Source organism: Suillus fuscotomentosus (assembly GCF_016647785.1).
Source record: "Suillus fuscotomentosus strain FC203 chromosome Unknown F5891scaffold_57, whole genome shotgun sequence".
Lineage (NCBI taxonomy): Eukaryota > Fungi > Basidiomycota > Agaricomycetes > Boletales > Suillaceae > Suillus > Suillus fuscotomentosus.
The window spans coordinates 11,340-27,667 of record NW_024539569.1 but is presented as its reverse complement, the minus strand read 5'-3'; the positions used below and the strand labels follow the sequence as shown (position 1 = coordinate 27,667).

Here is a 16,328-nt window from a genome sequence, read left to right as displayed (position 1 = left end):
TGTTTCGCGACAGCATGGTCGACCTCCCACAGCGTGCCAACGACGCTCTTGAACCCTGAAAACTGGAGCCCAGCTGCGAGGTGGATCACTTCATGAGGCGTCTTTTCATCGCCTACAGCAGTGTGACAAGCCTATAAGAACGCGAACTCAGCCTGCGGAAGATGTCTCTCCATGATATCGAGCAGCGTCAGATGTTCGTCTCTCATGACGAAATGCGAATCGTAAGGCTGCGTAGGATCCTGCGCTTCTTCATCAACTGTCTAAATCTGATCAGAGCCGAAAGTGTCGGCGTGTAAGAGTAAATGTAGAGATCCTCCAGGCACAGCTCCTTCTCAGAACGATCTGCTTTTGTTTGAAACGGATGAGCTGGATGGAGAGGGATGGACGTGAAAGCTGCAGTGGGACACAACCAGATTCGAAAGCGGTGCTTTAGTTTGAGAACGTGCTCGAGTACGTCAACGATGGGTAGCATGATCTGGTCCCATATGATCCGCAAGAGTGCTATGAGATCCGTCCTCGACTCCCATGGGTTCATCCGAGATAAATCATGTATTGCCCTGGTGAAGCAATCCTTGAGAATCTTCAGATCTGCGAGAGCGATGGACGGCAAAGGAACATGATGGGGGTCTCCTGACGTCGGGACGACGATGGCGCTACACGAGTACTGACTCGCAATGGGGATGATGACCGGGCCCTGGCACGCTGCCGCTTGGAAGTCATTATACGACGGTGGGAGCAGGAAGCGCGAAAACGCCGGAAGATCGCGTATCTCAGCTACCGCGTCTTCCCGTTGCCTTGTAAGTCTCCGGGAATCAGAGACGTGGCTTCACGACGAAGCTGTATGTTCGTATCAAGATCATCGATGCTGCCGTGTGATCAAAGCAGTACTCGAAATGCTTGCGCAAGCTCGTCCAGGGCTCTGTGACGGAGTCGATGGCCCAGAGGACAGAGCTCGAGGACGATTCGTCGAAGGTGGATGCCTTCATCGGATTAAAAAGGTTGTTGAATCCGATGATTACATAATTCGACACCATTCCCTACTGCGATGCTACGAAGTTAGGTGCCCTCTGGACAGAGAGGCAGTAGTTCATGATAGAGTTGGGCGGCTTCGCTGATGTCGGCAGTAGTGCTTTTCTTGCAGTGGCGCCAATTCAGCGCTTGAGTAGTGATAAGGGATGATCGGGATGGCGCTGCGGACGCGATGCAAGGATGTCGCGGAAGAGCGAAGTGGTGGCATCGATGTCTTGAACATCGTTTCGGGTGTAGCCTTCAAGGCGGGCGCACACGTTCAGGTGAGACGTTCTCGCTTGTCACGTATGCGGTCAATTGTGCGTGGCCCGCACCTGTCTCTCGAACAATTTCGCAGTCTGCGAGGGACTGCAGTTTGCGTCATGTCAGAAAAAGCTAAAGGACAGATACCAGCGTCACTCACATAAAACAGTGCATCATCCTGATCGTCGCAAGCATGTACAATAGCGGCCTTCAGCTTGAGGGAAGGGTGAACACCGCGCACGGGTGGGAAGGATAAATCTTCAAGACATTAGTGTACGTGGATGAACGAGAAGCGAATCACTCACCAAACGGCTCACCTCCATGATCGAGTAGCTCATCCCACGACATCTGAAGTTCGCCGATGACCTCTCCACCACCTAACATTCGACCAAACTCATAGGATGCCCTGATCTCCACTGACAACGCAGGTGAGGAGTGTGATGATCTATAAACCAAAGATGAGTTCTTGTATAGCGTCAGAAAGCCTCCATGGACTTTACAGAGTGACAGAATTCCCCCACAGTACAGATTCATCAGAGGATAAGACGCTGATAGCTGATTTCCAGCGTCTCCGGGAGTCGACATTGACGGATATGTAGATGCCAGCGGGAATGTGCCCGGAAGGGACTCGAAGATTCTTTCCACTGGTAGCTGTAGGTCGAGTGCAAGGATGATAAAACAGATACGAAGGTATAGAGTTCAGCTGAGAGGGTCTAGGCCCAGTCGTAGCTTACTTGCCGCGCACGACGCTGGATCACTCGCAACGCCGAGCCTATCGGGAAGAAAATCCCTTGCGGGAAAGGTGGAATTGCCTGATCTATCTCATCAAAACTTTCACTCGCGTCAGGCTGGTGTACTCAGCGAATGGGAATTTACATCCGATCAAAAGCTCGCAATTAATGTACAGGGACATCAAGAATTTGACATGAGAAATCCAAGTTGCGTCACGAATGCATCCCGTGTCCGTGAATGTGTAACAAGGCCGCTGGTCAAAGCCACATGGAACTGCGCACGATGCACACATTATGAGTCGCGACTTGTTCGACAGAGGGGGCCCGAATAGAAATAAGAGCGTGTGAGGGCTAGAAACGTTGAAGAACGGAAGATTTAAATGATGGCAAATTGAAAAAGGTGGTTGAAGTTTTGGCCACGGTTTAGCGCCCCACTAAGGTCACGTACGCAGTGTGGCCCACTCAAAGGTCTTAACGTACTACTACCTACCACCACCACCACTACTACTATCACTACCATCACCACCATCACTCTTCTTCTTCATCGTGGTTGTCGTCAGCGTTGAGTCGGTCGATGTATTAGGATGTCGAGCAAGAACAATTCTCGGTTCTCTACTCTCAAAGTATTCAAGTTTAACAAGGAGAGATCACCACCACCGCCTCCTCCCAAGGACGATCAACACTTTCAACAGGGATTACAAGTACAAGGAGGTCCTTATGGTTCAAGCAAATCGCTTTACAACCCAAGCGTAACTTCTTTGTCTCCTCCTAGCGACCTACTACCATCACTACCAACAACGCCTGACTACAACCGGGCCTCACCTGAGTCCGCTCCTTCAGTCCGTTCTTTTGGTCCTGCAATGTCTATAGAGAGCGAGAAATCAAAGCGAAGCTTATTCAAGTTCTCGTCAATGGGCAAGCGTAATAAATCAACGAGGAATCTCATAGAAACAGAAGATCCCGAGCCTCCCCAAGAGGATGAGAGCATATCTAAACCATGGAATTTTCAGGTGAGTTTGCTTGTAATTCACAGTCATCCTTGCTAAATGAACGGCCAGCATCATATTCATGTTGACGAGGGGTGAGTATCCCCTTCTTGTGCTCTACGACCCTAACCCTTTTTCCAGATTCGTAGGACTTCCTCCTTCATGGTCCAATGCTCTTTCCCAAGCTGGTTTTACTGACGACGAAATCGCAGCAATTCACGCCCGCCGCATAGCTGCTCGTAGAAACCCAAATGCATCACGTCCCGATTCACCACTTTCCATTCTTCACCACCCAGCACCCCGAAGTTCATCCCTTGCAGCCCACTCATCAAACGCAACACTCATAGCAAGTGCATATATCAACGCCCCATCCCCGACCTCCTTCGACTTTTCCCCGTCTCGTCAATCCTCATTCACCGCCACATCCTCCTCACACTCGCACTCTGCTGTCGAACAAGAAACAGTAGACACTCAGTACGTATTCGTCAATGGTACAGGGCACGAAAGCATGATTGATCCATACCCCCTCGACACACAATCCGTGTCCACACACCACAGCAGTCACACAAATGCACCTCAAATCGCTCGTATTCAATCTGAGGCACCTCCTCGGAGTAACTCCGGCCACGTCCCGAGCCCCCTGGTGTATTCTCACAGCTTGCCTCCGAGGAATCATACCCTCGATGTGCATAGCATACACAGTGCTTCCCCACGCACGCCTCCGAGGAGAATGTTCCAAGTTGCTAATGCGGACGAGTCGCCGCCTCCTGCTTACCATTCTCCAGTCCGTACGTCTTTTTTTCGGGATAAACATGGGTTCCCATTAGAAGAACGTGGGAGTGCGATAGAAAAAGAGTCTGGACAACTAAGGGAGAAAGAACGGGATGTGGATTCGATCTTGGATATCTCAGCAACAGCAAACACCACCTCTTCGCTCCACACGGGCACAGACATGGATCTTTCACTTCCGAACGTTGATCCTGCGCTGCTGAATAGGCACATGAACCCGACGCCTCCGCTGGTCATTGATAAGAGGCTGACGAAAGTGGGTGCTTTACCTCCGAGGCTTAGTTTTCACTTGAGCTCGGATTTGGGGCTGGAGGATTGGGGGGTTGGGTTGCTTAGTGGGTTGGAAGACGGGAGTGGAAGTGGAAGTGGGGGAGGGAGCAAGAGTAGACTTGAAGACCGACTAGGACTCTCAAAACCAGGGAGAATCATAGAGTCGAAGCGGAAGAGCTCCTTGGAAAATAGAGGGGAAGGCAGCAGTAGCTCGCTCCTCCCTGGATTCTCGCTACCTTCTTCCTCCTCGCGACTATCACCATCACCATCACCATCACCATCAACTTCAACATCACGCTCTCCATCAACTTCATCCCGTCCATCAACACCCTCATCTTCAAAATCCCACTCTCTTATTATTTCTACAACTACATCGACGCCGTCTACCTCCCCTTCTCCTTCTGACCCTTCACATTCTCCTGGATCGACACAGCTGACTTTGAGCGTGCTTTCGCCGATGCTCTCCCCTACACAACTAAGTTCAAGCATGATCTCTCCAACCTCGATACAGACACTCCCGACACTCCCAGATGTGTCGTTTGGAGCGGATATAACGCTTGGGGCTCCGCTACGTGTTATGGTGCCGAGGTCACCTGCACCTGGGAGCAGCGTACCGCCTACGCCGACGACAAGGAACACACCACCGCCTACAACAACTGGAACGTCGCCTACACCGACACGGAATGCACAACGTACGCCGATGAGAGAACTTCCGCCTGTACCTCCTGAAGAGGTAGAGGTTGATAGCAGTACTGGTCCTGTGTTACCGGATATTTCGTTAGGGCCTGACGTCTCTTCGCTTGGTGTTGGGTTGGACCTCTCTTCACTTGGACTTGGGTTAGATGTTTCATCTCTCAGTGCTGGTGGACCAAATATTCCCAGCTCGAGTACCCAAATTACCAGTACAGAACACAATGAGCTCACGAAACCCTCGTCGCCCCCGGCTTACAGACCGGGAATAGAGGTTACTGTGTCACCGCAGTCGCCTACCAGTGCGATATTATCGTCGGAGATTTCGGGTGGGGGTTCTTCGAGAAGAGAGGGTGTTGGTGCTTTGATGGCAGGTGATCGTGGTTCTCCCTCGATGACAGGTTCTTCTTCCACAACGGGCGTTTCAACAACAAGCAATCACGGTCTACCTTCAATCACAAGTAACCGCAGTGCCTCTACAACCCTCCTCCCCTTACGACCTGCAGGCGACCGCGATTCCGGAATGTCAACGATGACAGTCACACCCGCTACCATTGTGAGCGTGAGTGGAGCCGTGGCTATCACGTTGGCAACAGCTAGCGTTGTTGACTCTGATTCTGTATCGCTGAGTGCTGTTGAGCCTAGAGATGATGTAGTGAGCCGCACAGAAGACGGCCCGACCGTTGTGTTGGACTCAGATGGTGCATCTGTGGTGCTAGGCTCAGATGGCGCGTCCATCGCGCTAGACTCGGATCCTGCATGGCCAGAACCCCCTCTCACTCCCGACCTCGACACAACTCCGCGTCAACCCACGCGTTTCCGCGCAACCTCCCTCCGTGTGCAGGGTTCTCCCCACAGCTCGCATTTCAGCAGCGATACGGGCTCCACTACTGAAAGCGCACCCCTTGTCACGCCCAAGTTGCACGTTCCGCCTTCGCCGCTCCGGGATAAGAGGTTCGCGCCTGAGACTGCGCTTCTCACATCAACAACCGATACGTTTGGAGTTGGAGGGCGGGACAGTGATAGCGACAGCGATGAAGGGTTCACGCTTTTTCCTCCAAAAGCACGCTCCCAATCCCAATTGCAGCGCTTACCAGAATGGATCGCAGACGCCATCTCTCCTCTCTCCGAATTCATGATCGACGTCGATCCCCAAGAATATTTTGCAGACCTACAAGAAATTGCAGAAGGCGAGAGCGGCTCCGTATACGCCGCCCGCCTCGTCTGCCCCGTCCAATCGCTCTCTCTATCCCCTGGAACGACGCACGTAGCCATAAAATCCATCGCAATTCACCCAGCTGTATCTCCAAAGTTCCAAGACCTGAGCCACGAGATGGAGTTGATGCGCGGGGTGCATCATGCGCATGTATTGCGCATGGACGCGTTTTATGTGAATTTGGTGGATGATTCAGTGTGGATACGGATGGAGCTGATGGAGAGGAGCTTAGCGGATGTTGTGGGGCTTGTTGGGGAGGGGTTGTCGTTGCAGGAGAGGATGATTGCGAGGTTTGCTAGTGATGTGAGTATTCCTTTTCCTTTCTTTTTGTTTCTGTGTGGGGTATGCGTGGGTGGATCCTGACCGATGAATGGATGAACAGGTTCTACTTGCGCTCGAATACCTCCAGAAACACCATATCGCCCACCGAGATGTCCGTTCTGATAACCTCCTTTTAAACGCGAGCGGAATCGTAAAAGTTGGTAAGTGGCCCCCTTATATGCTCGATTGTTTACTCCGATCATCACTTGCTTTGTTGCCATCTTTTGTTTATTATTGGTGAAGAGATGCTGATTTCATCTTGATGACCGTTTGATCCATAGCTGATTTCTCGAATGCTGTGCGTGTGACGAGAAATTCTCCGATGTGTGTTGGGGCTGTGGGCGTTATCTACTGGCAGGTACGTTTCATAAGGTTCTTCGTCCTCCGCGTGTTGATGGTGTTCGTGTTCGTGTTTTGCGTTTTGCAGGCTCCAGAGATGCGAGTGTGAGTGTATTTATTCCATTCTCTCTCATTAGGAATCTAATCTCATCTTCGTTTCTTCTTATTACAGTGGAGCGTATAACGCGCTCAAAGTTGATGTCTGGTCTCTAGGCGCAACAGTATGGGAACTAGCACAGACAGAACCGCCTTTTGCAGACGTCCAAGACCCGCGACAAATCGGTGTCCAGTGGCCGCCTCTGCGTCAACCAGAGCTTTACTCGCGCGGGTTCCACGAGTTTTTGAAGTTATGCTCGAGGCCGTATGCATCAAGGCCGAATGCTAATGAGTTGATAAACGTGCGTTTATATCCTTGTGCGATTTTGACTCGACGCTGACCGGACGTTGATTTCGATCGTGATTTCGATTTGTAGACGCCTTTCATCCGCAATGCATGCGGCCGAGCGGTGAATGTCCAACTCTTATCACAGTGTAGAGCTATTGAAGAGCATGTGTTACAAAGGGAGAGTGAGAGTGGGGGTGAGTCGTGACAAGTAGATGGATGGACGGACGGACGATTTCCTTTTGTTTTTGCCGGCGCTGTGCCCGCGTTACGCATTCCTTTCATAAAACTATCTATCAACATATTCATATCGCTATCTATATCCCCAAAGTCATTACTCATATCTCACTTATTCCCATTTCATCAGATCTGACGGGGTTTTTACACATCATGGCTTTGTTTGTGATTCAATTTGAGCGATGCTGCTGCATGGCGGTGTTCTTTGGGTGATTTGGGTAGGATATGATATGGTGGTTGAGTGGGCGAGTGATGATTGATGATGAAATTTCTCTTGGCTAGCGCTTCGGACGAGTGATGCGAGGACTTTGGTTTCGAATTGTGATTTGTAGTAGTTCATATACAGCGATCAAGAGCGCAGAGCAACCAATGAGATCTATATTTGAGTCCTTTACAAGTTAAAGCTTTGAATCGAAGTAGTTCCGAGTCATTGGACATACACCGCGATAGGCTGAAATACTACTCTTAGCTAACGGGATGGATTTCTCAAAAATCAAGTCTTTGGCCCGAATGTAGACAACGGTCCGCGCGATGAAGGTCCGTAGACAATAGATTCATGCCACGTACTGTGTGACTTTGGCATGATCAGATTGATGGCGCTTAATTTTGAGATGACCGTGACAGTTCCTTCGTATTCCAAGAGGTCGAAGAACACCGGGATATTGCTAACGAAAGACTGAAGGACCATCACATCTGCAAGGTCTCGGTCTAAATTTACATCAAATGGAAGATGCATCGATGAAAAGCAGCGTGAGTAGTAACAACCGACGAACCAGAAGCCATAGCGACCAGGACAAGGGAGAGGAGAATCCGACGACTTGAACTTAGTAGCATAGCCCAATTGATGCTGAGTGGCCCGTGTGGAGCCGCTGTGATCGCGCTCACAGATAATTTTTTTGCGAGACGCCGTGTCTTCGAGAGACACAGGAATCGTAATGGCGCTCGGCGGCGCCAGTCCCTGACAAAACATTTGTTTAGACTTTCAATTTGCGGTGCGAATTTTGACCATGAAAATCAAGACGCACAAATCAATTGGTGTCAACACGAACTATGCGCATTTGATCGCCCCGTTCTTCGCTGGTGGTAAGTAAGTACTTGAAAGGACCATTATCATCATCGGTACCCGTGCTTATCGGAAATCGGAAAGCGTTTTCCACGATAAGACGGCATGACATCTACATCCTAGCCTGCCAGGGACTCCGACTACTACCCTGAACTAGCTATCCTGTCTTCCGTATTTTCGTCTTGCCTCTGGCTTGGATTCCCCTCAGCATGCACTGCTTTCCGCTGCCGTCGCCACTGGTCCTGTCTTCCAAGTCCAGATTCTTCCTCGTTTGTCACATTCAGGCCTGATGGCAACCTTGCCCGTTCTCTGGGATTCCCTATGATGGAATCTTTGCTTAATTACGTGCCAGCATCCCCGAGTCAGGGACGAGGGTCCAGGCATGAGATGCAAGGTTTCAAACGCAATTTTGAGTGGCACATCAAACCACATATTCGTGTCTTTCTATGTGCCGCTAACTACGTTGGACTCGCTCATGTTTTTAGCTCGTCATGATGATAGTAGCTGTCGTCGCTCCTACTCTAAGTCACTGTTAGTTGTTCTCACTTCCTTTATACTCGCGCTTCTAGTTTCATACCTCTTCAGTGTCCGCCTTGTAATGCCTGCTGTCAGTCGCTTCTGTGCCTTGGCATTTACTACTGGTTGAGGCCAGCCCTGCCTGCCTATTGTCATCCATCAGGTCTCATCAACAGCGCCCACCTGTCTCCGGGAGGCCCGTCTGATGGTCCCTTGTAACCGTTCAGAACAAGACCCGTGAAAGAGCTAAACGCTCTTCGATTGGCGCCCAGGAGCCCTGAAAAGCCGTTAATTTGATCCTCAAGAGCTATGATCCGGGCCTCCTGCGCTGAAGAAACTGTGAAATTTAACTCTGTTGTTTGACACGACACAATATCACAATGATATCTTTGCGTTCCAATTGACCACAACAATGTCTCTGGTTCTGGAAGCCGTTTCATGCAGCAACTGCGTACGTAGTGGCATCCACCGCCTCCGTACTCTAAGTCTCATTAAAAAAATATCAAAAGTCTTACGGTAGTCTCTTCTAGGCACAACCTGTCCACCCGAGTCAATTGGTAATTTTACTTCTCGTCACTTATCAAAAAAACAAATTCACTCCAATCAAAAGGTTAGTACGTTATCCTACTTGGCCCAGTTGCGAGGCTGTGATGCGTCTATAACATTTCAGGTGCATCCTATGGACCCTGGCGGACCACCTCCTGGAAGGTTTAAATGACCGTACGGAAAACTAATACAATGTCCCTCTCGCCTCTGCCTGTGGTAAGCTCTGTCTTTGCTGTACCGTTCAATATTCCTTGACTGACATTCTTCTTATCCAGCCATTGAACTGAAGATGAATCATGTATTGACAACCACTGGTCAGAAACACCCCCAGTGCTATAGCAGTCAGCTCAAGCCCTTTTACCACGGAGCAACATCGCGATATACTAGCCCTTCTAGTGGAAAATGCAAGCGCCTGGTTGTGCAGTCCGTTAATCCCAGCTCAACAAGTGATTGGAACGAGCGCAACGTTCGGTCGAACGCGCCACTGTCCACTCGGCTTGCTTATTGGCTGACCAGGATGATATTCAGCCCATCCAACGAAACATTTTTGTGGTTATTCGTCTGGCCCCTTTATATCATCGCACTGCTACTTCCATCCAAAGGCCATCCATTCACCATCCATTACAAGCCGTATTTGAGGCGGTTTGTTGGTCAACTGTGGGCTGCACGCTCACCACGGGAATACTCTCTACGAGCACGAGCAGGTGAAGATGATGTACGTGTCCGACATGTCACCCACGCCCTCTACCCCCGCATCCTTGTTGTATTTGATGGAAATACAAGAAGTTGGGAAAGAGTCGACGTTGAGGCAGTAGCGCGGCGAAGACCATATGTCGCTGTCAGCTACCGCTACGCCGACGTGATAAAATTCGGAAGGGAGACAATCATAGAGCGGGTGCGGTATGCTACGTTGGATCAAGGATTTGACGCGTACTGGCTAGATCTCGAGTGCCTACTTGAGGATAAGAGCCAAGACTTATTTCGCATGTCAGATGTCTACCGGCTTGCCTCCTTTACACTCATTATACTCACCGACGAGAGTGTGTGGTCTGATTGGGGCAGCCGGGTTTGGACTCTACCGGAAGCTCTCCTTAGTCGCGAGCTCCGATACATGGCTGGAAACAATGCAGTCACTCCCATCAGTCTCATCCAAATCGCCTCTTTAGCTTACCGTCACCACGATAAGGAATCCCAGATTATTCACTCTTATGGCCTTGGGAAGGATCCGCTCGAGAGGTTGGCGCGCAATCTACAACTCAAAGAAGCAATATGGCGTCGAGAAAGCTTTTCCTCTCAGATTACGAGTCAGGGTGGAAATTCTCAGGGGAGATATCGCGCAGAAAAGGTCTATGCGCTCATGGGATTTTTCGAGCATCGCATTCTCCCGGATCCTGAGGAGACAGAGCTACAAGCGCTTGCACGCTTATTTATGGCGAACGACAACGACCGCATTGCTGATCGCATGATCTCGATGTTTCCCAAAGACAGAAGCGCTATAAATCAATGGTACACCAATGAAGACGAATATGGTGCCAAGCTTTGGGACATTGAACCCGCTGTACAGGTCATCGGCATCACATCCAACGGTTCTCTTGTGTTGGATGGCTGTCGGATGGCAGCAATTAGGTGGAAGAATTTCCCATCCGTCGCGTTTGCTACGAGGCGCTCTATCCGACGTCTTCTGGCACTTGCAGCGCCATATGTGGCCTTGTTCTTATTTGTGACGAGTTGCGCCATCATTTCCCTTGGAAATGAGGAAGCCTCTGCTAGCGCAAATATTTATGGATCTTCCTCGGGAACCTCGCCTTCAGTTGCAGGCGGCGGCGTCATACTCGCTTTCTCACTTATTCTGCTAATATGCTCACCGGTTCTCACATGCTATGCGCACTCTGGGCGCGTCGTCCTTGCTTGTCCATGGCTAATTGGAGTCAAAGGAGTCATCTCTGCCCAGGAAGCCTCTGACCATCTGTATGGGCATCAGATGGGGGATTCTCGCCGCACCCTTTACACTCCTTCCGGTTCGCCTTTGGCGAAACCGAGAGAAAGCGATTCCCCATTTCGCGAGGGCCATGTTTTGCAGTACGAAGCAGCCCTTGCAACCCCACCATTCGACCCTATCGAAGGTCATATGTTCACCCTCGTCGACACCATCTCGGGCACGATCTACTATTTCCGTGCGCATAGGCCGCCCACGGTCTGTCTTTTTACTGGATCTGAGGGTGGGCAAGGGAGGTTTGTGCTGGCCAGCGAGGAATGCAGCAGAAGCGAGTTGCGACGTGAGACTGTGCTCCGTATGCCAACTTTCATCTCTGCTCACATGCACACTTGTGATTGGATGGCTTTGGGTGGTAAGCCTCAAGACTAGTACAAGCAATGACTTGTTTCATCGTTACTCTTTTATTAACACCCTCATTTCTGTAGCGCGTTTATCTTCTCCTTTTCGCATTTCTTTTGTACTTGAATTTTATTCTCATAATACGTATTGAGTATGCTTGTGAATAATTGGTTCTTCACGGAACGTCCGTTCATTTGTTCCCTTTCTTTTACTCTTGTCTGAAGTATGTTTTGTCCTGTTGTACGGATAAATTATTGGTTCTTGCTTTAGCGTCGAATGAATGAAGGCACATAGCACTACTGGGCACCATGCTGATTGATGCGGTCCTGAGTACTGAGTACTGAGTGCCCGATACTGACGCTAGATTATGACATGATATTACGGCAAGCAGAACCAGTTCATCCTTTGATAGACTTCCCGGCACTTTCCGGACAACTGCTGGCGGACCCGTCCCCAGACTTTGACAGAGTCTGTGACCTGTATAGACCTCACGCAGTTGGCCAAATCCCGCACTTTCTGGCCTAACGAAAATCGTGCAAGGTAAATTATTAGTCAGCAAGCTCAGACGGTTACTAATTCTAATCTTTGAATTAGACATTGATCGGCGAGCGGCAGCCAGTATTGGGCAAAGACACAGCGATGGCGCTACCTCTCAACAAGACTCGACTACTGTACTTGGAAGCACTCCCGCACAACAGCACTACAGCCGAATCGTTGGATCCTGGCGATCACATCGGGACGGTCGTTCAGGTCACCATCAAAAGCAGAAACCCAAGGTAACAAGACAACTGCTGGGGATAATTTCAGTCTCATCTCGAGAGGTTTAAATATTGCTTCCAGTCCTTCGAAGGTGGAACTGGCCATATTCGCTATAGAGCAGCATGATATCACGGTAAGCGCGCGTTAACCGTGACGCATCCTGGCAAGCTCAGCCAAACTTACATGTCTTTTCAGACGGCTATAGAGACACTACTGCTTGGACATGTCAACGGTTCTGACTCGGAGGGGCTTCCAAAGCGCGTGGTCATTCGAGAAGACAGGCTGCTGGGGTACGTTCTTGTTGGCGGTAAGGAGCTGCATTTTCTGTTTTGTTGATTTATCTCGTTACAAAAACTTTCAAGTTCACTATTGAGCTAATTTTTTTTTCGTCGATGACTTCTAGAGCGACGGAAATGGTCGTACGGACAACGCAAAAAATTCTACTGGGGCAGATATCCGTTAAGGAGTAGCGAAGATAAATGGATATTCTACTTCGAGACCACGAAATTGCCGCTTAGCTATACAGGGCGTCGAGTATGAAAAAGGTACTGTCAGCTTTGTATTCCACCATGTTGTTCATACAAACTGTATCTATACATTGACGAACGTTGTTGTCCCCCTCAGGCGGTTGCCCGTACCCCATTTACTATGATGCACTTTATTACCCTGAATTTCATCTGTCGTGCTTCGAATCCCCTGAAGACTTATGCTCTGGGCTTTCGTGAGCGCTGAGTCCGTTGTTTGTTCGTGGACTTACTGTTTGCAGATTGTGTGTAGTTTGACGGCGAATCGATTGTGGTGACTCACAACAAGGTGTCCGTGTTATCGTCTCTTGTCTTTTAGACATCAAATTATATTGGTTGGCTTCTGACCAATGTTATGATGTATTGGCATCTGTTATTTCATTTCCTTGCTCATTTCCGACACCGCTCCACTATGATCGCAAAACATTTGAGCGCTTTCATGGCCCCCTTCCGGCTCCCTGCGCTGGCTTTCTCACCTGTAGTACTACCAGCACAGGGCCGTCTCATTTTCTGTCCTCGTTCTCGTGCTAAGACCGGTCATGGGATCTGTATTTCGCATTCAAGAACGCCTTTTGTTTCTGCAGTCAGCCGGCTCTCAAATCATGAGTCCTTTCCAAAATGAAGACAAGATAACGGCGGAAGAAAAGGGGCTTGCTACACACGTACAATTTTGGAACCACATGATGGTCAGTTCCTCATGAATTTGTGGAGCCGCGGACAGAACCCTCCTAGGCAAATCTAGAACTTGGACTTAAAGAGGACCAGGAACTCACGAGGGTTTCGGAGGGTAGCCTACCCATCAGGTCTAGGCTGTAGTGGTGGTGTTGCAGAGTTTGAATGTATAATGATGTCATCTTGCGACACTGATGTGCATATGTGCTAGGCAACGAAACACGGTGTACGAAGTCTGGGCTTAGTCTGAGTCATGTGTAGATGAAGGTAAGTCGTCACTCTTGTCTATCACTCTCTTAAATTTTTTGTTTCAGCAAAGTCTTTAGTCCCTAAGCTAGCGGAGAGGGAGTCTGTCTGTCTAGGCCTGGGGCGGGTAGGGCGCAGAAAATGCAGATCCATTGTCCCAGATCTGCTGTCACTTAGGTTTCATGACGGCTCTATGCAAGAAGATGTGGGACATCCCGGGCCACCATCCATCAGCCCATCTTCCTGGTCATGAGTCACCCTTCTTTGGTGCTCGTACCTCCCACTTTAGAAGGAACATAGGCTCAGCCTGAGCGATGTGTAGATGAAAGTCAGTCGTACCCCTTGTCAATAACCTCCTTATAGCTTCAATATATGTCCTTGAAGGTCTCGCACACGCTTCGACAATATCATGTTACCTGTTCCTTTTGCACAAAGATAGACATGCCACCACCACCAACGAGTCACGATGTTGATACTAAGGACAGCTGGTCCAGGAGGATCGAGGCTATATCGAATGCCGGTTGTTATTTTTACACACCTGTCAGACGAGGTTGCTGACTTTGTGCATCTTCGAAGCTTCAGGTGCCGGGGAATGCAGCCTGCCGGAATGTCCAGCTTGACGCGACATGTCAAATCGTCATATCTTACATCATGTCCTCGCTCGGATTGACAGTGTTTCTTTATCCACCCTCTTTTTATTTTCAAATCGCAGTTGGTCGAGGTGTTATGATCAACCTAACCAAACAACTTTCTCTCTGTATATAATGTACAGTGTTCGAACGTCTCATTTCAATCCAACCACAGCCAACAAATCATCTCTCCTGTTGAATATACAATCATGGTTTTCTACGCATATGTCAAACAGGTACCAAAATCCATTCTTCGTTGTCTGCGATGTCATGCTAAATTGCTGTTCAGATCACGGACAACGTGACCTATCGATATGTGATTACCTTTGCTAGCCGCGAAGTTGCGGATGAGTGGTGGCGCGCCGTGTCCACTTCCGCCGTCGCTAGTTTCGTTACCAGTGTTCAGCGTGTCAACGCCCAGTTCTACACTCATAACGTGAACGTGGCAAACGCCGCCGACTCCCTCACCACGACTGGGGTTGCGACTCAATTCCTCGGCAAGGTGTTTTTCACCTTGCTGAATGACTTGGGTGGTCGCGGCTTGAGCATCATCCCACGGCTCGAACATTGCGCGGACCACATCAGCGGAAACTCGTAAGTTAGTTCCTTGCGGGATGTTCTGCATTTTTCTGATAGCGGCCCTACCAAAGTTTCTTCATTCGCTCTAAAGTCGCTCCTCACGACTATTGGTACTATCCCCCATGTTCTAACGCGACGAACGCGGTCTGTGTTTCGCGCACCGAACGCACTCGCTTCACCGTTAATCGCACCAACAGCGGTACTGCAGGGACCGTCATGATTGGCTCTGACAATGTCGTTATCACGTTGACCACCGTTGATCTGTCCGTCAACGTCAATGCCACCACTGGTCAGGTGATCCTTTCACTTGCTCCTCTGTCGGGGTTGACTTTTAGTACCCTTTTGACCAACTTCACCGTTGGGCCTTCCTTGTCTGTGGACGGTGAGACAGTGAAGGAACTCCTCTACACGGAGAATGGGGAAGAGTGGGAACTCGCTTGAATGGCTATCATTTGAAACAAAGTTGTCTTGTACTGCTACTGCTATAGTCTCGCCGTTATGCGTTTATGAAGGAAGGAAGGTATTTGTTCTCGTACTGTTGGTAATGCTAGGAAGCAATCGCATTTTTTGTTGAATGCCTGCCATCACGTATGACTTTGAGATACATGAATCCTTTTAGCATCAACAGGCCTCTCTACCAACCTACGACAACAGTGTTTAGAGTTACCTCTTTCACTAACAGCCGGATGATTGATGACTGCATCGATGAGTGGTGGGTGACAGTCAGGTACTGCTCTCACCGCGGACTATGTGCCTTGTTGAGTCTTGCAGTACTGCAATATGGTGATATCATGTTTAAACAACCCCCTTCCTTCGTGGAAGATTGAAGCCATTCAGAGCATGGTCATGGTATGTTTCCTACACAACCACATATTGTAAAAGGGAGAAAGAAGGCGAAGCGCACGAGTATGATTTGAGTTTCCTGAGTGCCTGATACACTAGTACTGCTGGACTTGCCGGTCAACCTTTGTGTGGCAAGCTGTCCGAGGAAAACGATCGGACGTTGAAAATGGTTCCGGCATAGCGGCAAGTTGAACTCAGAGGCAAGCGAGGGCATGTAGGATATGTTATGTAAGTCTGCACAAACTCCGCCTCAAAGTCTGGGGACATGTCTGGGTGTGTTTTGGCGGCAAGTTCCGGGTTGACATCATCACTCCTGCCATGATCTACGTCAGCCACTGTGACACTGATTCCATCAGCTACCCACGTCAGTGGTTAGCCACCCC

The 16,328-nt window shown here is 49.6% G+C and overlaps 7 protein-coding genes across 7 annotated transcripts; 5 read left to right on the top strand and 2 right to left on the bottom strand.

The window, feature by feature from the left end:
* Nucleotides 1-196: 196 nt before the first annotated feature.
* Nucleotides 197-505, bottom strand: F5891DRAFT_1054815 (uncharacterized protein). Its single transcript, XM_041362628.1, has one exon. The coding sequence runs from the start codon at nucleotides 470-472 to the stop codon at nucleotides 203-205; it is 270 nt and encodes an 89-aa protein (XP_041221796.1). The 5' UTR covers nucleotides 473-505; the 3' UTR covers nucleotides 197-202.
* A 496-nt stretch (nucleotides 506-1,001) lies between these two features.
* Nucleotides 1,002-1,879, bottom strand: F5891DRAFT_1054809 (uncharacterized protein). Its single transcript, XM_041362627.1, has 3 exons — nucleotides 1,578-1,879; nucleotides 1,433-1,530; nucleotides 1,002-1,377 (listed from the first exon to the last, which is right to left on the bottom strand). The coding sequence occupies exons 1-3, from the start codon at nucleotides 1,855-1,857 to the stop codon at nucleotides 1,270-1,272; spliced, it is 486 nt and encodes a 161-aa protein (XP_041221795.1). The 5' UTR covers nucleotides 1,858-1,879; the 3' UTR covers nucleotides 1,002-1,269.
* Nucleotides 1,880-2,414: 535 nt separating this feature from the next.
* On the top strand, nucleotides 2,415-3,126 carry F5891DRAFT_604284 (uncharacterized protein). The gene is made up of 2 exons (XM_041372437.1): nucleotides 2,415-3,013; nucleotides 3,062-3,126. The coding sequence occupies exons 1-2, from the start codon at nucleotides 2,588-2,590 to the stop codon at nucleotides 3,086-3,088; spliced, it is 453 nt and encodes a 150-aa protein (XP_041221794.1). The 5' UTR covers nucleotides 2,415-2,587; the 3' UTR covers nucleotides 3,089-3,126.
* A 2,144-nt stretch (nucleotides 3,127-5,270) lies between these two features.
* F5891DRAFT_958921 (kinase-like domain-containing protein) lies at nucleotides 5,271-7,204 on the top strand (the record flags this gene model as incomplete). The annotated part of the gene is made up of 6 exons (XM_041375602.1): nucleotides 5,271-6,257; nucleotides 6,337-6,436; nucleotides 6,557-6,633; nucleotides 6,703-6,719; nucleotides 6,787-7,012; nucleotides 7,088-7,204. The coding sequence occupies 6 exons, from the start codon at nucleotides 5,271-5,273 to the stop codon at nucleotides 7,202-7,204; spliced, it is 1,524 nt and encodes a 507-aa protein (XP_041221793.1).
* Nucleotides 7,205-9,425: 2,221 nt separating this feature from the next.
* F5891DRAFT_1054794 (uncharacterized protein) lies at nucleotides 9,426-11,950 on the top strand. Its single transcript, XM_041362626.1, has 2 exons — nucleotides 9,426-9,574; nucleotides 9,634-11,950. The coding sequence occupies exon 2, from the start codon at nucleotides 9,648-9,650 to the stop codon at nucleotides 11,721-11,723; it is 2,076 nt and encodes a 691-aa protein (XP_041221792.1). The 5' UTR covers nucleotides 9,426-9,574; nucleotides 9,634-9,647; the 3' UTR covers nucleotides 11,724-11,950.
* A 182-nt stretch (nucleotides 11,951-12,132) lies between these two features.
* Nucleotides 12,133-13,256, top strand: F5891DRAFT_603967 (uncharacterized protein). The gene is made up of 6 exons (XM_041372436.1): nucleotides 12,133-12,233; nucleotides 12,288-12,469; nucleotides 12,534-12,585; nucleotides 12,648-12,759; nucleotides 12,856-12,997; nucleotides 13,219-13,256. Exons 2-5 carry the CDS (start codon nucleotides 12,333-12,335, stop codon nucleotides 12,990-12,992), a joined length of 438 nt encoding a protein of 145 aa, XP_041221791.1. The 5' UTR covers nucleotides 12,133-12,233; nucleotides 12,288-12,332; the 3' UTR covers nucleotides 12,993-12,997; nucleotides 13,219-13,256.
* A 1,556-nt stretch (nucleotides 13,257-14,812) lies between these two features.
* F5891DRAFT_958953 (uncharacterized protein) lies at nucleotides 14,813-15,543 on the top strand (the record flags this gene model as incomplete). Its single annotated transcript, XM_041375605.1, has 2 exons — nucleotides 14,813-15,117; nucleotides 15,174-15,543. Coding segments are annotated over 2 exons (675 nt in total), but the record flags the coding sequence as incomplete, so codon positions are not given.
* Nucleotides 15,544-16,328: the final 785 nt, after the last annotated feature.